This window comes from Chlorocebus sabaeus, chromosome X (assembly GCF_047675955.1).
Source record: "Chlorocebus sabaeus isolate Y175 chromosome X, mChlSab1.0.hap1, whole genome shotgun sequence".
Taxonomy (NCBI): Eukaryota; Metazoa; Chordata; class Mammalia; order Primates; family Cercopithecidae; genus Chlorocebus; species Chlorocebus sabaeus.
Window position 1 is genome coordinate 763,633 of NC_132933.1, and position 24,055 is coordinate 787,687.

Below are 24,055 nucleotides of genomic sequence, written 5' to 3' on the forward strand. Positions count from 1 at the left end.
GGCCGGGCGCGCAGCGGCTGCTTCCAGTCTCCGCAAGCGGCTACATCACAAAGCTCAGCGGGCTGTGTCACAGGCCCCGCAGCCCCGCCCAACAGATGCACCGAGATGCGCGTGCGCAGAAAGCTTCCCGGGGGTGAGGCTCCCTCCCTAGTTCTCCCCCTACTCCTCACCTCAGTCTCCCCAAATTACCCCCCACTGTCCCCCATTTTCCCCCCTCCACCAACCGCGGCCTTCGGGGCTCGCTCGCTAAGTACCTGGAGGCGAGTTCCTGACGCTACTGCGACTCAATCCTCACCTGGTGAAGAATATTTTACCTATGAGTCACTGAAAATAAAGACGGCTGAGTGACCGTGTTTGCTCATGTAAACATTGAACAAATATTTATCGGCTCCTGCGATGTGCCCTACTTTTTTAGTGGAGGAAGACACATTTTGTTTATGTATTTAATTTTTCTTTTGAATTTTATATGTGAGTTATACTTAAAACTGACTTCAAAATATATCTTCAACAGAAAATTCAGCAAGTTTCTATTATGTTAGTTAAAACAGCCAGTCTTTTCCTTTACTTTTAAAAATTATTCATAAATGTAATTAGTGAATGATAATAAACAGTGACATCTGATCCACTACTTCAGGAGTGACACAATCAAGCTATTTTCTTTATAATCACTGTGCTATTCTTTTCTTTTTCTTTTCAATTATACTGCTTAATATAGGATTTTGTAGCACCATAGGAGTTGAGTAAAAATAAATCGGTAGTTGTGTGGCTGTAGGCAAGTCATTTAACGTCTCTGTACCTCAGTTACTTTATCTGTATCCACATTGCCGTGTTGTCATGTAGCACCTGGCAGAGAATGTAGCACCCTGTGCTGTAACTGTCTACTTTTCTGTCTCCTCCATTGCACTGTTATTCCCAGAGGATTGGGAACTGGGATTTCTTCAGTTCTGAGGCATAGAAGTATAGCATAGTGGTTAGGAGCATGACTTCTGGAGCCAGAGTACACGGGTTTGAATGCTACCACTCACAAGCTGTGTGACCACGGGGAAGTTGCCTAACCTCTCCATGCTTCAGTTAAAATGAAGGTAAGAGTAGTACCTGTATTTAAAAGCACCTAGAATACTTCCTGGCATGTAGTGTCAGCTGTCATCTCTGCATCCTTGTACCTGTTGGAGAGGAGTGTTTATCAAAGGGGCATCTTGCCGCCTGTTTCCAAACCAGTCAACAGTATACCAATTGCTCCTGAACACATTCTTGTTTGTGCAGAACTGAGCTCAATGATAACGTTTTTATAGCAACCCTGATCGTTTCTTCTCATAAGCTTTTATACTTTGAGGCCCCTGTGGGAGACCTCACTCTCCCTAATACACATTAACCTGAGTAGGGTGTTTGAGCTCACCATGGCTACATTCTGATGTAAAGATTCTATACCTGGGCCAAATGTAAACAACCCGGAAAAGTGTTAGGTTAAAAACAAGACAAAATAAATAAATGAATAAATGCCAGGTGGTTATGAGTGCTATTGAGAAAAATATCAGTAATGCAGGTAGGGTAAAGAGCTTACAACATAAATGTGGTGTTCCATATTTAAACCTCATTCAACAGGCAAGATTTGAGCTGAAATGCGAAGGAGTTGTGGGAGAGGAATTACGTGGAAATCTAGGGGAAAAGAAATAGCAAGTATTGAGGTCCAGGGACATGAGTGTGCTTGGTATTTTAGGGAAGAGTAAGGAGACCAGTATAACCAGAGTGAGATGAGACTACAGAAGTCAGGAGAAAGGGCATGCCAACCATGTGGGATGCTCTAGTACTTAGGCCATGGTAAAGATGTAGGGTTTTGCCCTGATGGAGGTCAGAAGCCATTGGAGGATTCTGAGAAGAGGAGTGGTAGGATTTGCTTTATAGTTTTAAATTATAACTATAAATTATAGTTTTTAAAACAATAGTTGCCTAACCTCATGTTTTATGTAAAACTATAGTTTTAAAAACTATAAATTCCTCACACTGGCAGCAGTGTGGGGGGCAAGTGCAGAAGCAGAGAAACTAACAGGTTGCTGGTTACTCTTGCTAGTGCAAGTGAATTCTAGAATCTTCGACAACATCCAGAACTTCTCTTGCTGCTGCCAATCAGGAAGAGGGTTGTAGTAGGCTAGGAATAGGAGCACAAATTAAAGCTCCTGTTCACTTTGACTTATCCATCCCTCTCCTCCTTTCCTTAAAGGTTCTGATTAAAGCAGACTTCTCATGCCCCTACTGCTCTCAGAAGTGAATGGGTTAAGTTTAGTAGCCTCCCTTTTCCTACTTCAGTTCTTCCTGTGGCTACTTCCCACTGATAAAAAGGAAGCAATCCTGTCGGTTACTGCTTAGTGCTAAGCACATCCAGCGTGTAAAGTTCCTTAAAATGCTCTGCAAAGAAATTGGCACTTTTCATTAAATCAGAAATTTTACTTTTTTCCCCTCCTGGGAGCTAAAGACATTTTAAAGAAGAATTAACCTTTTGCTGCTTCAGTTGAACATTTGTGGCAATAAGTCATGCAAATAGAGCTCTCCACCTACTTCTTTCTGTGCCTTTTGCGATTCTGCTTTAGTGCCACCAGAAGATACTACCTGGGTGCAGTGGAACTGTCATGGGACTATATGCAAAGTGATCTCGGTGAGCTACCTGTGGACACAAGGTAAAGGCATGTTCTGTGGGGTCTGATGAGGGGCCAGGATTGTGGGGGTGTAAGTCTGCTTGGAGGAAGGTGCAGACATCGGGTTAGAATGGTTGTGATGCTACCTGGGCCCCAAAGAAACATTTCTGGGTAAGTTGTGCTGACATCTGTGTTATTAGCATAAATGCTAATTGCCAGTTCTTTTCATAGGTCTGACCTATTTGTTGATATTTTGTTCTGTTTTGTCCATTGCTCCTCTTTGTCACATGCTGCTCCTCCAGAATCTAGAGACTGGAGTATAGGGAGGTTGAAGGGACAAAGACAAAACTTCCCTCCGCCTGCCCAAGCTTCCATAGAGAGAAGGCAATGAAATCCAATCAATATCACACACGAGTTTCATGTCTGGTTCTCTTGTGTGTACATGCGATGTGTGTTTTTTAAATATCTTTTCTACTTTGGGTGTAAGGATAATATGAGCCATGAGTTCAGAAGCTTTTCATGTTTGGGGCTTTCTGGTGCATTTAGGGAGAGTACTAAATAACTATCAATATTGTCTATGGTCATCAGTTGATTCAGATTTTTCTACCTCTTCTTCAGTAAATATTGGTATATTTTTGTCTATATTTTGGTCTATATTTTCATAGAAAGAAATCTACTATCCCTAGATTTGATAATGTATTGGTATCAAGTTACATGTGAGTCTCTTGTGATTTTGTTAAACTGTTCTGTGTCTGTAGTTATATTTCCTTTTTCATTTCTTATGTTGTATATGTTCTCTTCTCTCTTTTAAAAATAATATTTACAGGAGTTTTCTTGATTTTATTGGTCTTGTCAAGAATTTTCTTTTGGTTTGATTTATCAAATCTCTTTTGTCTTTGTGTTGCATCAGTTTCTGCTTCTACTTTCATTAGTTCATTCCTTCCTTCTAATTTCCTTTGGTTCATTTTGTTGTTCAATTTTTGCTTATTGAGTTGAATGTTGAAATCATTTATTTTATATTTTGTTTTGTCTTCTTTAAATGTGTATTATAAAGATATAAATATAATACATAGATAGTGGCTATGTAAACATTAAATGTGGTCATATTGTACATACTTTATAGTCTTTTTGGTTCTTTCTGTTTGGCTCCCCACCCTCTTTCTACATCAGTCCCCTTCTCCCCCACCTCAACTGGGTAACCCCGGTATGATCATATATATTCACATACACATACACACAGACAAAGGTTTTCTTGGACACTATTTGTTTTATAAAATTAGGACATTGTACACACATTTCTCACTCATTAACACCTACTAGAACTCTAAGTCAATTGGCATAGCCTTAATTCATTATATTTATTGGCTATATAAGATTCTATGGTATGGCTGTATCTACGTTCACTTTATTCCAGTTTTTGGCTACTATATCCTATATCATTGCATACTGGTGCTTTTACTTCTGTTGAACTAATTTGCAAGAGGAATATTAATGGAACGAAGGGAATGTTTCCTTTTAAGTTTTAATTTCCAAAGAAGCCAGAACTTTTCACACATTTCTACCATCGAAGTATGAAAATGGCCTTCTCTCTGCACTCACGTAGTGATGAGTTTTATCCTGTTTTTAAAATTTGCCAGTTTTACAGGTGTGGAGTGATATTACATCATTACTTTCATTGTGTTATTTTTATTTCTAGTAACTTGAGCATCTTTTTAAATGCTTGTTGGCTATTGAATTTATTTGGGGGATTTAATTAGTCATATGCTTTGCCCATTATTCTTTGGACTCTTTCATTTAAAAAAAAATTAGGAGAACCCTTTTATTATTACAAGTATTAACTCTTTGTCATGTATATTGCAGTTTCCCCCAAGATCTATTGTTTGTCTGTTGACTTTGTTATAACTTTTACCAAAACAGTTTTTAATTTTTATAAGCAGAAATATATTTTCTTTCATGTCTTCAGAGTTGGCAAGGTTGGTTAAAAATGTTTCCCACACCTCAAGATTGTACGTGTAGTCTCCCAGATTTTCTTGCAAAATGTTTACTGTTTTGCTTTTTATATGCATTGCTTCAATTATCTGCTAATTACTTTTGTCATATGGCATGAGAGAGGGATTTGTCTAGTTTTATTTCCATCCAGATCAATAGCCTATTATGATGGCACCTTTTGCCACTGATTTGAATCAACACATTCATCATATAAAGTTCTCATATATATTAGCATATATTTCTGGATTCATTAGGCTGTTTCACTAATCTAGTATTATCTTGCTATGCCAATACCATAGTGATTTGATTACAGTGAGCCTATGATATCTTCTGATATCTAGTGGGTGAAAGCAATCTTCACTATTCTTTTTGTACCTTTCTTAGCTATTCTTAGACACTTTATTCTTCCACATAAAACTGTTAAGATATTTTTCAAATTAAAAAGATCCAAGCCCTGTTGTGATTCTAACTGAAATTTCATTAAACTCATACCTTAATTTTATTAATATAATAAATTTAAATATTTTTCTTATTACATTTATCTCTATGTATTTTATAAGTGTGATGCTATTGTTAATAAGATAGTTTTCTCCTATTTCCATTTATAAGTGCTTAGTACCAGAATAGAGATAAGCTATTTGTTTGTGTTTATTCAGCTTTTTCTTTTGAGGCAGGGTCTCATTTTGTCACCCAGGCTGAAGTGCAGTGGAGTGATCTCACCTCACTGCAGCCTTGACCTCCTGGATTCAAGCAATTCTCCTGTCTCAGCCCCGCAAGTAGCTGGGACTACAGGAGCAGGTCACCATGGCCGGAAAATTTTTGTATATTTTTTAGAGATGGGTTTTTGCCATGTTACCCAGGCTGGTTTTCAACTCCTGAGCTCAAGCAATCTGCCCACCTCAGCCTCCCAAACAGCTAGGATTACAGGTTTGAGCCACTGCACCCAGCCATTGTATATTCATCTTAAATCTAGCTACCTTGCCAAATTCGCCTATTAACTCTAGTAATTTTACCCTAAAGTCTCTACGAGTATTGTATCATATCATCAGTGAAATGAGACAGATTTTAGCTCATTTCCAATGTTTATAGCCAGTTATTTCATTTTCTTATCTTACTGAATTTATTAGAAAACAGGAGAATGAAATAATAACAATGAAAGTGAACATTCCTTCTACTCTATGTTTACTTGAAATAATTTTTGTGTTTTGCTATTTAGAGTAACATTTGCTGTTTTGGTTTTTGCAAATGGTGCTTGTTACTTCTATTCTCATTTGCCACAAAATGTTTATCATAAATAACTTTTCAGTAGCTGGTATCATCTGAATTGTCTTCTTTGATATGTTGATAAATTATGTTAATAGATGTCCTGACACTAAATACACTTACATTCTCGGAGTAAAATCTGCTGTTCATGTAATTTGATTATTAGTGGGTTCTATGTGCTACTGTTTCTTTAGACACTGTGTGCCTTTGAATGTGGGATTGATCTATAACTTTTTTCTTTTTTTACTATTATTAGTGGATTTTCACTGCTCAGCCTACTAATAATAGTAAACAAAGTTTTGTTGGCTTTATCAAATGAATTGATGAGTACTCCATCTTTTTCTATTGCTTAGAATAGCTTAAGTAACATTAGAATTATCCATTGTCTAAAAGTTAGGCGAGACTCACTTATGAATCCATTTGGTCCTAGTGACATTTGCAATGTCTTTAATCACCCCTCCAGGCTCTTCTATGATAATCAGTTAATTCAAGTTTCAACTTCTAATAATTATATACCTTTCTAGGAAGTAACTTTATTTATTTTTTCAATTTTTTTGTGACAGTGTTGCATGTAGCACTCACTCATGATTCTTTTACTCCACATTATCTGTAGTTATGTGCCTTTTCTTATTCCTAAATTCCTCTATCTTTGCTATTTATCTTTTCTCCTTGAATAAGTTTGCCAGTGATTTGTCTATTTTGTTGCTGGTGGTGCTCTTTTCGAAGAATGAGCTTTTGGATTTATTTTTTTTTCTAGTTGGTATAAAGCATTTTTATTTTCACTGAGCAGGAAAAAAAGCTATTGATTCATTAACCGTGTTGCTTTATTGGCATGTAGCTACGCACTGTTCACACATTAATATATAACTCCTCAGTCTGTTTTATTTTGTCCGATGGGAAAACATGAACAGTGAGATTTCTTATGCAAAAAGTGAACAACTCAACTACACTAACTCCATATACTTTTATTAACATTCCAGAGACTTGTCCTCTCAACATGATCTGACCTCTGCTGGATAACTTTTTAGGAAAAGTATTTTCTGATCAGTGGAGCTTGGAGATATAAATAAGCAATCAGCCAAGTATGGTGGCTCATGCCTATAATCCCAGCACTTTGGGAGGCCGAGGTGGGCAGATCACCTGAGGTTGGGAGTTCGACACCAGCCTAGCCAACATGGCGAAACCCCATCTCTACCAAAAAAAAAAAAAAAAAAAAAAAAAATTAGCTGGGCATGGTGGTGTTCGCCTGTAATCCCAGCTACTCAGGAGGCTGAGGCAGGAGAATCACTTGAACCCAGGAGGCGGAGGTTGCAGTGAGCTAAGATCACACCACTGCACTCCACCCTGGGCAACACAGTGAGACTCCATTTCAAAACAAAAAAGCAATATCTCTCATATACATTAACTGGACCCCAACTTTCCTAAAGTTCATCCCAAAGCTGAAGTTCATGAAGGCACTTGTTGTCAAACTAGTTCATGAATCACTCGAGAAGCTTATTAAAATTTAGATTCCTAGGCCCCATCCTCAGCAAACTATTCCATGTAGTGGAAACCAGCAATGGTGCATCAACACTCACTCATGCTTGGAATTGCTCTGACTTCAATTTTCCGTGCTTATCTCTGGCCTTTTTTGCCTCTCTCTTTTACTTTTAAGGACCCATGTGATTACATTGGGCTGACCTGGATAATTCAGATTACTCTCCCCATCTCAAGGTCAGCTGATCAGCACCCTTAATTCCATCTTCAAAGTTTTAGTTTGCCACATAATGTATTTTTGGTCATCACACCAAGGAGCAAAGGTGATGTGGGCCAAATTTTTACCTGCCACAGGTATAGTTTACATACAATGCAGCACATCAGTTTTAAATGTGCAGTTTGATGAGTTTTGACAAATGCATACACTTGCATAACCACCACTCTAATCAACATGCATTTACATCAACCCTCCTGCAACTTTTTAATGAGTCTCTCCCACTGACCTGGCCTCAGGCAATAAACTGCTATCTGGAAATTACCAATTTGTTTTCACATGTTCTAGAATTTTACATCAGTGGAATCATACGGTATGCATTCTTCTATGGCTTTTTTTCTTCAGCATCATGATTTGGAAATTCATGCAGGTTGTTGTATAAAGTATTTCTATCCTTTTTATTGCTGATTACTGCTCCATTATGGGATTATATCACAATTTGGGGTTATTTCCAGTTAGGGGCAAATACAAATAAACCTGCTGTGAACAGTGTTCCACCTGTTTTGTGTGAACATCTATTTTCATTTATCTTAGTTAAATATCTAGGAGTGGAATTGCTGGATCATATGGTAAGTGCATGTTTAACTTTAAAATAAACTGCCAGACAGATTTCTTGAATGTACCATTTTATACTTCCACCTGCAATGCATGAGAGTTCCAGTTGCAATATATCCTGGACGACATTTGATGTTGCCAGTACTTAATGACTGCATAGTGGTATCTCACTATACTTTTTTTTGAGATGGAGTCTCATCCCATCACACAGGCTGGAGTGCAGTGGCGCAATCTCAGCTCAACATCTGCCTCCTAAGCTCAAGCAATTCTCGTGCCTCAGCCTCCTGAGTAGCTAGGACTACGGTCACATGCCACCACGCCCAGCTAATTTTTGTATTTTTAGTAAAGACGGGGTTTTGCCATGTTGGCCAAGCTAGTCTCAAACTCCTCGCCTCAAGTGATCCACCCACCTCGGCCTCCCAAAGTGCTGGGATCATAGGCTTGAGTCACCGTGCCTGGTTATACTTTTAATTTGCATATCTCTGATGACTAAAGATGTTGCATGTGCTAATTAGCCACTCCTATATCTTCTTGGAAGTGTCTATTCAAATCTTTCATCCTTTTTTTTAAACGTAGTTTCAACTTTTATTTTAGACTGAAGAGGTACGTGTGCAGGTTTGTTACATGAGTATGTTGCGTGATGCTAAAGTTTGGGTTACGAATGAATGATCCTGTCACCGAGGTAGTGAACATAGTACCCAATAGGTGGTTTTTCACTCCTTGCTACCCTTCCTCTTCCCTCTTTCCTCTAGTCCCCAGTGTCTATGATTCTATGTCCATGTGTTCTCATCATTTAGCTCCCACTTATAAGTGAGAACATATGGTATTTAGTTTTCAATTCCTGTGTTAATTCACTTAGGATAATGGTTTGGCTAGTTTTTAATTGGGTTGTTTGTCTTGTTATTGTTGAGTTTTGATAATTCTTTATATATAATTCTTTATATATATACTTTTCAGATGTACTTGTTTTGAATATTTTTTTCTAATCTATGGCTTGCATTTTCATTTTCCAAATGGTGTCTTTCAAATAGTGGAAATTTATAGTTGTAGTTAAGTCCAATTTAGCTTTTTTTCTTCTATGTTTCATGCTTTTTTTCCCGTCCTAGGAAATCTTTGCCTACCTCAAGTTCACAAAGCCTTTCTTCTGTTTTCTTCTAGAACTTTTATCATTTTAGGATTAGTATTTAGGTTTATAATACATTTTGAGTTAAATTTTCAGTATGGTGTGAAAAGCTTTTCTTTCTCTGTTGAATTCCATTGGCACTTTTGTAGAAAATTAAATGACTGTATATAGGCAAATCTGTTTGTGGATTCTCTAGTTCCATAGATGTGTGTATCTGTGCTTTGTTTCTTTAGATTTTCTTTAATTTCCCTCTAGGATATTTTGTAGCCTACAGAGTACTTCTTAGAAGAATTTTATTAATTGTATCCCTAAGTATTTTGAGGGATTTGATGCTATTGTTAATTGTATCATTTTTATTTGTTTTCATTTTTCAATCATTTGTTACTAAAATGTAGAAATTCAGTTGATTTTTGTATATTGACCTTGTTCACTCTAATCTTGTTAATTTGCATTTCAGCTCTAGTAGCATTTTGCACTTCTTTTAGAATTTCTAGATATACAATAACGTTGTCTGCAAATGAAGACAGTTTGCTTCTTCCTTTCCAAACTGGATGCTTTTTATTTTTATTTTTTTCATGCCTTACTGCACTGGCAAGAGCTTCCAGTACAATATTAGATAGAACTGATGATAGCAGAATCCTTGTCTTGTTCCTGATTTCAGAGGGAAAATATTATTTTACCATTAAGTACAGTTACTTGTAATTTTTTCACAGATGCTCTTTGTCACATTGAGGACGTTTCCTTCTATTCTTGGTGTGAGAGTTTTTATGAAGATTTGATGTTGGATTTTGTCAAATGCTTTTTCTGCATCTATTCAAATGGTCATATGGTTTATCTTGTTTATTCTGTTACGGTGAATTACCTTGATTGATTTTTTAATGAGGAACCAGGTATATATTCCCAGGGAAAAAATCCACCTGGTTGTGACATATTATATTGGTAATATTTTCTCTATGGACTGAATTGTCTCCACCTCCTCCCACCCCAAATTCATGTGCTGAAGTCCTAACTCTTGATGTAACTATATTTGGAGATAGGGCTTTTAGGAGGTAAACAAGGTTAAATGAGGTCATAGGATGGAGTCCTAATCTGATAGGATTGGTGGCCTCATAAGAAGAGAGAAAGTTCTCTCTCCATACTCATGCACTGAGGAAAAGCCATGTGAACATACAGCAAGAAGGCAACCATCTACCAGCTGGGAAGAGGGCTCTCACTAGAAACTGACCACGCTGGCACCCTGATGTTGGATTTCCAGCCTCCAGAACTGTGAGAAAATAAGTTTCTGTTATTTAAGTCACCCAATCTCTGGTATTTTGTTATGGAAGACCTGGCCAACTAAAACTGTTTTGTTAAGGGTTTTGGTGGTGGTGATGGTGGTTTTTTAGTTTTTGCGTCTGTGTTCATGATGGATATTTGACTGTGATTTTCTTATAATGTCATTGTCTGGTTTTGGTATAAGAGTGGTATTAGTCCGTTCTAATGCTGCTATAAGAACATACCGGAGACTGGGTAATTTATAAATGAAAGAGATTTAATGGACTCACATTTCCATATAGCTGGGAAGGCCTCACAAACATGGTTGAAGGCAAAGGAGGAGCAAAGGCACATCTTATGTGGCATGGTGGCAGACAAAAGAGCATTGTACAAGGGAACTGCCCTTTATAAAACCATCAGATTGAGACTTATTCACTATCATGTGAACAGCATGGGAAAAACCCACTGGCATGATTCAATTACCTCCCACTCGGTCTCTCTCACGCAACATGGGGATTGTGGGAGCTACAATTCAAGATGAGATTTAGGTGGGGACACAACCAAATCATACCAAAGAGTAAGACGATTCTTATAAAATGAGTTGAGACATGTTCACTTTTCTATTTTATGAAAGAGTTTGTGTCGAATTGGTATCATTTCTTTTTTAAATGTTTAACTATATTCACCAGGGAAATCATCTTATCCCAGTGTTTTTTGTTTTGTTTTGTTTTGGTTTTTTTAAGGGTCTTAATTATGATTTCTGTTTTTAATAGGTAAAGGGATATTTGAATTTTCTATTTCTTATAGGATAAATTTTAATAATTTCTTTTAAGAAATTCCATTTCAGACTGGGCATGGTGGCCCACACCTGTAACCCCAACACTTTGGGAGGAGGCAGGAGGATTGCTTTAGGAGTTTGAGATCAGCCTGGGCAACATAACAAGACTTCATTTCTACAAATTTTTTTTTTTTTAATTAGCCAAGTGTGGTAGCATATGCCTATAGTCCCAGCTACTTGGAAGGCTGAGGCAGGTGGATCACTTGAGCTCAAGAGTTCAAGGCTGCTATAAACTGTGGATCGTGCTACTGCACTCCAGCCTGAGCAACAAAGCAAGGCTGTGTCTCAAAAAAAGAAAATAAATTCCATCTGAGCTGTTGAATTTAATAGTATAAAGTTCAGAATATTTCCTTATCATTTTTTCACTCCTTCGAGGTATGATTTACGTACTGTAAAAATCACCTATTTTCAGTGTGGAGATTTTTTTCCTTTCCTAAATCTCCACTTTTTCATTGACATATAATTTACATATCATAAAATTCACCATTTTAAAGTGTACAATTCAATGGTTTTTAGTGAATCCGTAAAGTGTGCAACTATCATCTTTATTTAATTCCAGAATATTTTCATCACCTCAAAAAGAAACCCTGTAATCATTAAACAGTCACTTCTAATTTTCTTCCTTTCCCCAGCCCTTGGCAACCATTAACCTACTTTCCATCACTGTGGTTTTGCCTATTCTGAATATTTCATGTAAATGAAGGGATAAAATATGTGGCCTTTTGTGTCTGGCATCTTTTGCTTAGCATGTTTTCAGGATTCTTCCATTTTTGCAGAATGACAGAGGAGTTAAAATAAGAAAGATATAGTAAGAATGAAACTATTTTCATTTTTTAATTAAAAAAATCTTCCATGTCGTAGTATGTATCAGAATTTAACTCCTTTTTATGGCTGAATAATACTCCATTGTATGGATAGACCACATTTTGTTTATCCATTCATCTGTTGATGGACTTTTGGATTGTCTCCCCTTTTGGCAATTATGAATAATGATGCTATAGAACATTCATGTACAAGTCTTTGTGTACATGTGCTTTTATTTCTCTTCAGAATATACTTAGGAATATAATTGCTAGGTCACATGGTAATTCTATGTTTAACTTTTAGAGGAACTGCCAAACTTTTTCAAAGCAGCTGCACCATTTTACATTTTCACTAGCAAAGTATGAGTGTTCCAATTTTTCCATATTCTTATCAACACTTGTTACTGTCTGTCTTTTTAATTATACCCATCCTCGTGTGGATAAAGTGATATCTCATTGTAGCTTGGATTTGCATTTCCCTGATAACTAATGTTGTTGAGAGTCTTTTCATGTGTTTATTGACCATTTGTATATCTCGTTTGGAGAAATGTCTATTTAAATTGTTTGTGTATTTTTAATTGGATTTTTTTTTTAGTACTGAGTAGTATAAGTTCTTTATATATTCTTAATATTATACTTATCAGAGCTATGACATGAAAATATTTTTCCCATTCTGTGGGTAGTATTTTCACTTTCCTAATAGTATCCTGTGATGCAAAAGTTTTTCATTTTGATGAAGTCCAATATTTATTTATTTTGCCCCTTTGGTTACTTGTATTTTTGATGTCTATCTAAGAAATCAGTGTCAAATCAAAGATCACAAAGATTTAAACCTGTATTTTCTTTTGAGGCTTTCGTAGTTTTAATTCTTACATTGAGGTCATTGATCCACTTGGAGTTAATTTTGGTATATGGTGTGAGGAGGGGATCCAAGTTCATTCTGTAGCCTATATAGCCTGCAGATGAGCAATGTTAGTGACCTTGAAGTAGAGGCCCAGATTATCAGTAGCCTGGCATCTAACTAAACAACCATTTATCCATTAAAGTTAGTCTTGTTAACAATTAATATTGAGATAATTTTACTTCATACACTGTGTATATTTTAATGTCCATCTAGCATGCAGCCTGAGGCCAGAGAATAATAGTTTGAGTTGAATTGAATAGAATACATCATTAATTTATTATCTAGCTTTCTATTGTTGTATAGGCAGTCACATGTATTTACCAGAAAAAAGTTGATAGAATTTTTATTTTGATGAAACCCTTTTACACTTTAGATTATTTTGATACTGATTAACAGGATAAGCTGACTCTGGGCACATCCTGACAGCCTCTGCCAAGGTTTGAAATAAACAGCTGGGAAAATTCAGTTTTATATTATCTGTTCCTGCAGCTGCTCAGTTTTTTCTAACCGTGGGTCAGGGAATATAATAGGTTTTCTGATTAGTTTTAGATAAAATGTAAAAGAACAGTTCATGTCAAGGACAATGGTTGCCAAATATATTTGGCAGGATTTCTATATTGAATCCCAAGGGAAATACACAAACAAAACCCCACAAAAGTTAGGAAGGAGTAAAACCCAGGAATCCTGGAACATTTTGTTGCTTACTATGCAGATTAGCCTGAAAGTGTGAGACAGGCAAATAAATCACGTGTTTCTGCCACAGTGGAAAATATTCACTCAAATGGCAAAGGTCTCAGGCTGGGGAGCTGGATATTGTCCTGTAATAGTTTCATCTCAGAACTGAACCACACACTTGGAGGGTGTTAATGCTCTTAGGAACGTCTAGTAATTCCGTTTGAATAGAGTCCTGTCCTGAATCACATACTGCTTGACCTAGGGCCTTTTTGTTTCTCTGTCTCATAATCTTGTTTCTCTATCAATTATGTGTTTTCACTCTTCCCTCAGAGAGGGAAAAAGTGTTTCTGTGTGCTCTTGATCCTGTTCCCTTTCTGATCTTCCAATCTCTTGCTCTAGAACATATTTTATATGTGTCTTATATCTTCATTTTAGTCAGAAGCATTTTATTTATTTATTTATTCATTCATTCATTTATTATTTTTTTGAGACAGAGTCTCATTCTGTCCCCCAGGCTGGAGTGCAGTGGTGTGATCTTGGCTGACTGCAACCTCTGCCTTCCGGGTTCAAGCAATTCTCCTGCCTCAGCCTCCTGAGTAGCTGGGATTACAGGCACGCCCCACCACGCCTGGCTGATTTTTGTATTTTTAGTAGACAGGGTTTCATCATGTTGCTCAGGCTGGTGTCGAACTCCTGATCTCAGGTGATACTCCTGCCTTGGCCTTCCAAAGTGCTAGGTTTACAGATGTGAGCCATTGCGTCTGGCCTTTAATCAGAAACATTTAAAGTGAAAGCACTGTGGTAACTTATGTTGAAATACCTTAGAAACCAATGGAAACTGCACAGAGAGGGGGTAGGATAGACTCAGTGGAACCAAGGATATAATGTGGAAAAAGGAGAAAGGTAGCAAACTAGGGATGAGTTGGTGAATGTGAAAGGGCATAATAATGTTAAATGACTAAAAACTACATAGGCTTATGTTAAGACTAGTGCCGTGGAAATGTTTAGAGGTAGATGACATTAAAGTATAAATTAATGTTACAGGTTGTGTTCCCTAGATGTAGACTCTGAGGTGAAGATTAACATGCAGGAATTTTATTTGGAGTGTTCTTGGGATCAACACCTGAGGAATCAGGGATAGGCAGAGGGAGAAGCACGCTGCCGGGTAGGCTCCAGGACAGCCTTGTTGGACCTTACAGGGAGCTCTGGAGCTGGAATGAACCTTCCAGGTTGGACCAACATGTCCAGGCCTCTGTGTCCCTGCACTGAGCACTCATGAAGTACTGTCCATCCTGGGACAGGGCAGAGTCGGCCCTGGGAAGAGGCGTGGTCTGCCCAGAGAGGGGGTGGGGCCTGTCCTGGAAATGGGCGGGGCATGCCCTGGTAGAGGGGCGTGGTCTGTCTTGGGAAGGAAGGTGTGTGGCCCCCACAGGCAACATTCCTCTGGGGCAGTCCCGGCGCACATCTCAGCGGAGGTGAAGGCTGACTTCCCACATCCAGCGGCTGGGACTGGGGAGTTCTCTCCTAGGCTGCCATCTGGGCGCCCCTCACCCTCGGTGCTGCTCAGCTCCAGGTCGTCGTGGGTTCAGGGCTCAGCTGCACGCTCCTGCCCGCGCCCTGGGCGTGATGGCACCCCCAGCCCCTGCCATTCTTCCCCCTCGCCCCCTCTCCCCGCCATTGCTCTGCATTGCCCTGGGTTAGCCCAGCGGGGCCAGGTGGCTCCCCGCCCTACACTCTTGCCTTTCTGCTGCGGCGGCCTTCTAAACCGCCGGTCCCAGAGCTGCAGGGAGGGGCGGCACAGACTCCCTACGTGGCTCATTAGGGATGGTGGTAATCAGAGTTCTTTTGCTGCCACTCTTTGATACCCAAACCCTATGTAATCTTCTTACTGGGGACACAGAATCATCTTTGAATTCATACATATACAGCACCTTGGAGGCTGGCCCTCCATCCTCACAGAGACCTGCCTCCAAGCTGGAGTTTTACCTGTGCCTGGTTGAGGACCCACTCCCTCATCTCTTTTGCCGTACAGTGATTCCCCAGGTCTACACGGTGTTATATGGAATTCCACATCAGTGAATCCAATCCTCTATAAGATTTCAGATAGTGGTGCTGGCTAAGGCCCTGCAGGGAGGAAAGGCTAAGCTATGCCAAGATTAGGTATGTCAATGAAGTCCTGTCCTTTCTAGGAGGGAAAGAGTCCAGTGTGTCTGGCCACCGAAAAGCTGGTTTGTCTCTGTGATGGACAATACCATATTGCAGCAGTCCCCAACCTTTTTGGCACCAGGGACTGGTTTTGTGGAAGAAGACAATTTTTCCAGAGACTGTGGGGAGGTTGGGAATGGTTACGGGATGAAACTGTCCACCTCAGATCATCAGGCATCAGTTAGGTTCTCATAAGGAGCACAAAACCTAGATCCCTTGCATATGCAGTTCACAGTAGCATTCGCACTCCTATGAGAATCTCATGCGGCAGCTGATCTCACAGGAGGCAGAGCCCAGTCGCTAATGCAAGTGATCGGGAGCCGCTGTAAATACAGATGAAGCTTTGCTCCCTGCCTGTTGCTCACCTCCTGCTATGTGGCCCCATTCCTAACAGACCATGGACTAGTATGGGTCAGCGGCCCAGGGGTTGGGCCCAATATGGCATATTGGGAGCTCAGCATTGGTTTTTGTTGCTGGCAGGTTGGACTTTGGTGGCAACAGTAGCTAAATCAGTTTTAGTCAGTGGGAAGCCACACTTTTGGGTCCGTGCATAAATTCTCTCCCTGCTGCTATAGCCACTTAGCTCACATCTTGCCAGTGCTGGGATGGCCTATGCAGAGGCTGGCTGATGTTAATTGCCAGAGTCATTTTTATCTGTGTTGTTGGTTAGTGCTTCCTTCATGGTGGATGCTTTCTGTTGGCATTAACGTATTACGTGAAGACTTTTCTAGTTTGTGTCCACTCACTAATATGCTTTTTGTCCCAACTTTTTTCTGGAAGAGCTTCCTTATCAGTACGCTGGGCCCTGGCCTTAGCCAGTACAGAAAGTCATTTGTCAAGGCCTTCAGTTGGCAGACGTGCTCCCTGGACTACACGCTTTCTCGGGTGTCCCAGAAACCCTGGAATGGAGTGAAATGCAGGGCTATGTGGGAGAGCAGGGAGGCGAGAATTAAGTCAGCCCTACCTTTGCCCAACTCAGTGGGTCTCCTTGAGAGAGGTTTGCAGTTTCAAGGATACTTTTCAGCCAATCTGCTGCGAGATCCTGTGAAGGGGTGTGAAGGGTTTTCCTCTGTGACTGTAGATTGGCCAGTCTCTCCTTGTGTGTCTTAACAGTTTTCATTACACTTTATGTGAATTAATGCAAAACTGCTAGGTTTAAACTGCTCACCATTTTAGGGATCCCTTCTGGATTTTACCTTCCTTAAGAGGAAATTTTCCACCTTTCCTCAGTTCATCCTTTCTGCTTTGGCTTTGACATGGTCTGGAGGCCACAGAGCCTCCTCCTGAGAGCCTCTCTCTGGTGTGTCTCTTTGTGTCTGTCCATCGCTCTCCTCTGGATCATTCCCTGTGGTTCCTGTTGGGCGTGGCTCCCATAAACGCACATAGCAGGGTCTGCTTTGTCTGCAACCTGATGCATTGTTATTTTTCACCAAAACTCGCAGTCCAAACATAACATTTCCGGGCCACACTCTTTGTCAGAGCTCCAGGGGCACAACCCTGGGGACTTGCTGGAAGGTGCCACCGTGACGTGTGCCTAGATGTGTTTTCCCTCAGTTACCACCTCGTTCCTGTGGTTCTGGTGGCTGGACGGTGACTGCGTGCTTCACGAAGGGGGTCCTTACTGCTTCACATCCACCCTTTTCACGGAAAGCCCTTTGTCACATGTTTTCAGTGTTTCTAAGCGATTTTCTGCCAATCTTGTCTGCTAAGATTGTGTGGCAGTGTTTCCACAAATTTATAGCTGGCAGTGAATTGTCCCAAAGCAAATCAGACGGAATAAGATGTTTCCAACATTGATCAAATGCTGACAACTTACGTGCTTCCTTGGGCGATTTTACAACTTTTTAAACACACGAATAAAAATTATTGTCAGCTTCTTTCTCCTTTTTCTTTCTTTTTTTTCTTGCATACAGAAAGTTTATAGGAGGGGGATCCTCTGAATCAACACCCATGGGGGAGTGAAGGAAGCAGCATTGGGTAAAAGAAGTTGAGGTGATACAGTCTGAACAAAGGTCAATCCCACAGGCAGCTCAAGCTAGGATGGCTCTGCAGAGATGTTCTCTATTGAGGCAAGTTGTCTGAACCTATATAGTCACACATTTTCCAGGAATAAGGCATAAGTTTGGGTGTGGTCACTGACTTCAGCCAAAATTGGTTCCCGGAGAGGAATTCAGATTAGAGTTGTTGGCTGTCAGCACACCCAGCAGCTTAGGGAATAAGTGCTTTAGTCCTGAAGCGGTGAATCTGGACACCAGCCTCCACTATGGTCCACCCTTTCTGCTGCTCAGATTCATTTGCTTCATAAGTTCTGGAATGGTTCCTTCAGGATTCTGATGGACTCCATTTCCTGGGGAAACAAAAGAGAAAGGTTTGGAACAGAGCACAACTCCTGCTGCTTTAGCTTTTCTTGAGTCTGCAACTGGTACTCATCATCTTCCCCTTCTACTCCCCATTCTAGATCCCTCCCCCCACCACCCTCTCAATATGTACTTCTGCTGGTCCAAATGGGTTACCAGATAAGGTACCTGGTCATCATGCCTTTTGTAAGCCATGGCTGTACTTGTCCATTTATCATCAACATTGAACAAGGGAATACTAAGAGATACCCAAGCAGATGACCTGGCTGCCAAATATATTCTCCTCTGTCTCCATTGTGTAATGTCAGCCCTTCCTCCTGATGATCAGGGTTGGTTACTCTTGCCAGAATAGTGACTCTTTTCCTTACCTCTTGGTCTCTTAATAGTGATCTGAAGTAATATGATGGAAACCATAGTTTCAAGTTTAATGAGACTCTTGATGTGTCCATTGGTGGACGTATTCCCCTTTTAAGAACCAGTACTTCTAAACTCTCAGAGCCCAGAGTTGGGATAAGAGGCATAGTTTCCCTAATTGGGTGACTGGGAGTGATGGTAGTGTGAGGCTGGTCCTACTTCCAGTCCTTGTTTCCCAAAACCATATATTTTACTTAGGAACACATGGCACTAAATGATGGCCGTTGATGTAGAGTATATACTGCATCCTGGAGGATGGTGCCTTATTCTTAAGGGTATTATGTCTAAGCTAGTGCCTCAGCTGTGCCTTCAACAAGCTGTCCTACTACTCTATCAGGTGGGTAGCTTCTGGGTAGTGGATTCTATGGTCATGTATCTTCTTGCTGTAAAGTAGTTCTCTTGGTCTGATGCAATGTTATGTAAGATGAAATATTCTGTGAGGCCTTGAATGGTGGTGTTTACTGAGGCTCACCAAGCGACTGAATGATTTTCTTGAGAAATGGTGACATATCAGAGTCTCAGCTTTGGTCTCTGTTACTGACAAGTTGAATATTAACATCAGTAGCTAGATCTGTATTGATGAGTCCATGATGTTGGGCCCATGCATAGCCTCTGCCATGGCTCCTCCATTCATACATCCATTTTGCAATAATTGGGGCACCAACAGCAGAGGCTGGTGAGCATCAAGTGGCTAAATCATTCAGTCTACTTGGTTGTTTAGTGCTGTTTCTGTGGCTGATGTTCTTTATTCATTCTGTAATGCATGTCCTTTGTAGATTCAATTTGCTTCTCTCTGAACAACTTCTTTGGATATTTATTGAAAGGCAGGTCTACTGGCAATAAATTCCTTCAATTTTTGTTGTCTGAGAAAGTTTTTATTTCTCCTTCATTTTTGAAGGATACTTTCACAGAGTTCAGAATGTTAGGTTGGTTGTTTTTTTCTTTCCCTCAACACTTTAATGTGTCACTGCACTCTCTTTGTTTTTACGGTTTCTGAGGCGAAGTTGGATGTAATTTTTATCTTTGCTTCTCTATAGATAAAGTATTTTTCCCCATCTGGTTTCTTACAACATGTTTTGTCTTTGATTTTCTCGAATGTAATATGCCTAGGTGTAGGGGTTTTTTATTTGTTTGTTCATTTGCATCCATCTTTTTTTTTTTTTTTTTTTTTTTTTGAGACGGAGCCTCACTCTCTCGCCCAGGCTGGAGTGCAGTGGCACGAACTCGGCTCACTGCAATCTCCGTCTTCTGGGTTCACACCATTCTCCTGCCTCAGCCTCCCAAATAGCTGGGACTACAGGCACCTGCTACCACGTCCGGCTAACTTTTTTTGGATTTTTTAGTAGAGACGGGGTTTCACTGTGTTAGCCAGGATGGTCTCGATCTCCTGACCTCGTGATCCACCCACCTCGGCCTCCCAAAGTGCTGAGATTACAGACGTGAGCCACTGTGCCCAGCTGCATCCATCTTCTTTGGTATTCTCTGAGCTTCCTGAATCTGTGGTATGGTGTCTTGTGTCTGCCATTAATTTGGGGGAAATTCTCAGTCATTACTGCTTTAAAAATTTGCTTATATTCATTTCTGCATTATTCTTCTGGCATTTCCGTTTGTAACATGTGTATGTTACAACTTTTGTAGTTGCTGTTCCACAGTTTTTGGACATTCTGGACCCATGCAGAGCCTCTGCCGTGGTTTTTTTTTTTTTTTTTTTTTTTTTTGGTGTGTTTTTGTTTTTGTTTTTGTTTTTTCAGTCTTATTCTCTTTGCTTTTCAGTTTTGGAAGTTTGTATTGTCATATCCTCAAGCTCAGAGATTCTTTCCTCAGTCATGTCTTGTCTACCAATGAGCCCATCAGAGACATTCTTCATCTCTGTTACAGTGTTTTTGATCTGTAGCCTTTCTTTTTTATTCTTAGAATTTCCATCTTTTTGCTTACAATATACATCTGTCATTGCACATTGTCTACTGTTTACATTAAAACTCTTAGCATATTAATCATAGTTTAAAAAATTCCTGCTCTGATAATTATGACATTCCTGCCATATTTGACTCTGGTTCTGATGCTTGCTTGTTCAGTCTCTTCAAATTTTGTAGGTTTTGCCCTTTAGTATGCCATGTCATTTCTTGTTAAAAGGTGGACATGATGTGCTGGGTAAGAGGAACTTCAGTAAATAGGCCTGTAGTGATGTGGTGTTATTGTAGTGGGAGGGAAAGCGTTCTATAGTCCTATAGATTAGGTTTCAGTCTTTGGGTGAGCCTGTGCCCCTGAACTATGCCCTTCATCGGTGCTTCTCTGATTTCCCAAACCCCCGTAGGTTGTACAAGATAGCTAGAAGGGGATGGAGTTGGATATTTGCTTTTCCCTAAGTAGGTTAGGCTCTGATATAAGAGCAGAATGTTTTGGCATATTTCAAATGGTTACTTCTCCCTTGTTGCTGCCAGAAACACAGGGATTTTTCTTCAATATTTATTATGAGGACCTGGTAGAGCTCCTAGAGGTAAAACTCACAGCAGCATGGGAACCCATCTATTACTGGGTCCCCTGAGGGTTTTTTTTTTTTTCAGTCCATAGCAGCTGGTTTAGTTATTGAATAGGTAATACACTTCCATGGTTTAAAAATAGAAAAACATACAGAAGGTATCTAGTGATAAGCTCCTCCCAGCTCCTGTTCCTATTGTTATGTTGTCAGATCCCAAAATATAACCACTGTTATGGATTCCCTGTGCATTTTTCTAGTTTTTTTCTTTCTTTCTTTTCTTTTTTTTTAAATTATACTTTAAGCTCTAGGGTATATGTGCACAACGTGCAGGTTTGTTATATATGTATACATGTGCCATGTTGGTGTGCTGCACCCATTAACTTGTCATTTACATTAGGTATATCTCCTAATGCTATCCCTCCCCCCTCTCCCCACCCCACAACAGGCCCTGGTGTGTGATGTTCCCCTTCCTATGTCCAAGTGATCTCATTGTTCAATTCCCGCCTATGAGTGAGAACATGTGGTGTTTGGTTTTCTGTCCTTGTGATAGTTTGCTGAGAATGATGGTTTCCAGCTGCATCCATGTCCCTCCCTACAAAGGACATGAACTCATCCTTTTTTATGGCTGCATAGTATTCCATGGTGTATATGTGCCACATTTTCTTAATCCAGTCTATCATTGATGGACATTTGGGCTGGTTCCAAGTCTTTGCTATTGTGAATAGTGCCGCAATAAACATACGTGTGCATGTGTTTTTATAGCAGCATGATTTATAATCCTTTGGTTATATACCCAGTAATGGGATGGCTGGGTCAAATGGTATTTCTAGTTCTAGATCCTTGAGGAATCGCCACACTGTCTTCCACAATGCTTGAACTGGTTTACAGTCCCACCAACAGTGTTCCTATTTCTCCACATCCTCTCCAGCACCTGTTGTTTCCTGACTTTTTAATGATTGCCATTCTAACTGGTGTGAGATGGTATCTCATTGTGGTTTTGATTTGCATTTCTCTAATGACCAGTGATGTGAGCATTTTTTTATGTGTCTGTTGGCTGCATAAATGTCTTCTTTTGAGAAGTGTCTGTTCATATCCTTTGCCCACTTTTTGATGGGGTTGTTTTTTTCTTGTAAATTTATTTGAGTTCTTTGTAGGTTCTGGATATTAGCCCTTTGTCAGATGAGTAGATTGCAAAAATTTTCTCCCATTCTGTAGGTTGCCTGCTCACTCTGATGGTAGTTTCTTTTGCTGTGCAGAAGCTCTTTAATTAGATCCCATTTGTCAATTTTGGGTTTTGTTGCCATTGCTTTTGGTGTTTTAGACATGAAGTCCTTGCCCATGCCTATGTCCTGAATGGTATATTGCCTAGGTTTTCTTCTAGGGTTTTTATGGTTTTAGGTCTAACATTTAAGTCTCTAATCCATCTTGAATTAATTTTTGTATAAGGTGTAAAGAAGGGATCCAATTTGAGCTGTCTACATATGACTAGCCAGTTTTCCCAGCACCATTTATTAAATAGGAAATCCTTTCCCCATTTCTTGTTTTTGTCAGGTTTGTCAAAGATCAGATGACTGTAGATGTGTGGTATTATTTCTGAGGGCTCTGTTCTGTTCCATTGGTCTATATCTCTGTTTTGGTACCAGTACCATGCTGTTTTGATTACTGTAGCCTTATAGTGTAGTTTGAAGTCAGGTAGCGTGATAACTCCAGCTTTATTCTTTTGGATTAGGATTGTCTTGGCAATGTAGGCTCTTTTTTGGTTCCATATGAACTTTAAAGTAGTTTTTTCCAATTATGTGAAGAAAGTCATTGGTAGCTTAATGGGGATGGCATTGAATCTATAAATTACCTTGGGCAGTATGGCCATTATCACAATATTGATTCTTCCTATTCATGAGCATGGAATGTTCTTCCATTTTTTTGTGCCCTCTTTTATTTCATTGAGCAGGGGTTTGTAGTTCTCCTTGAAGAGGTCCTTCACATCCCTTGTAAGTTGGATTCCTAGTATTTTATTCTCATTGAAGCAATTGTGAATGGGAGTTCACTCATGATTTGACTCTCTGTTTGTCTGTTATTGGTGTATAAGAATGCTTGTGACTTTTGCACATTGATTTTGTATCCTGAGACTTTGCTGAAGTTGCTTATCAGATTAAGGAGATTTTGGACTGAGACGATTGTAAATATACAATCATGTCATCTGCAAACAGGGGCAATTTGACTTCCTCTTTTCCTAATTGAATATTCTTTATTTATTTCTCCTGCCTGATTGCCCTGGGCAGAACTTCCAACACTATGTTGAATAGGAGTGGTGAGAGAGGGCATCCCTGTCTTGTGCCAGTTTTCAAAGGGAATGCTTCCAGTTTTTGCCCATTCAGTATGATACTGGCTGTGTGTTTGTCATAAATAGCTCTTATTATTTTGAGATACGTTCCATCAATACCAAATTTATTGAGAGTTTTTAGCATGAAGACCTGTTGAATTTTTTCAAAGGCCTTTTCTGCATCTATTGAGATAATCATGTGGTTTTTGTCTTTGGTTCTGTTTATGCTGCATTATGTTTATTGATTTGCATACGTTGAACCAGCCTTGCATCCCAGAGATGAAGCCCACTTGATCATGGTGGATAAGCTTTTTGATGTGCTGCTGGATTCGGTTTGCCAGTATTTTATTGAGGATTTTTGCATCAATGATCATCAGGGATATTCTCTTTTTTGTTTTATCTTTGCCAGACTTTGGTATCAGGATGATGTTGGCCTCATAAAATGAGTTAGGGAGGATTCCCTCTTTTTCTATTGATTGGAATAGTTTCAGAAGGA

At 39.6% G+C, this 24,055-nt stretch overlaps 1 protein-coding gene across 6 annotated transcripts in view; it reads left to right on the forward strand.

Annotated features, from left to right (window-relative positions):
* Positions 1 to 43: 43 nt before the first annotated feature.
* The window catches only part of F8 (coagulation factor VIII), a 218,915-nt gene continuing 194,903 nt past the window's right edge, over positions 44 to 24,055 (forward strand). Inside the window, exons 1-3 of one of the 6 annotated variants that reach the window (XM_073013274.1) lie at positions 50 to 133; positions 917 to 1,082; positions 2,586 to 2,672. In XM_073013274.1, the coding sequence (XP_072869375.1) occupies positions 2,635 to 2,672 (38 nt within the window). In that variant the 5' untranslated portion in view covers positions 50 to 133; positions 917 to 1,082; positions 2,586 to 2,634. Of the gene's footprint in view, positions 134 to 916; positions 1,083 to 2,063; positions 2,673 to 24,055 lie in introns of those variants that run through there. The other 5 variants (XM_073013273.1, XM_073013275.1, XR_012091877.1 and 2 more) reach the window with 5 other exon arrangements.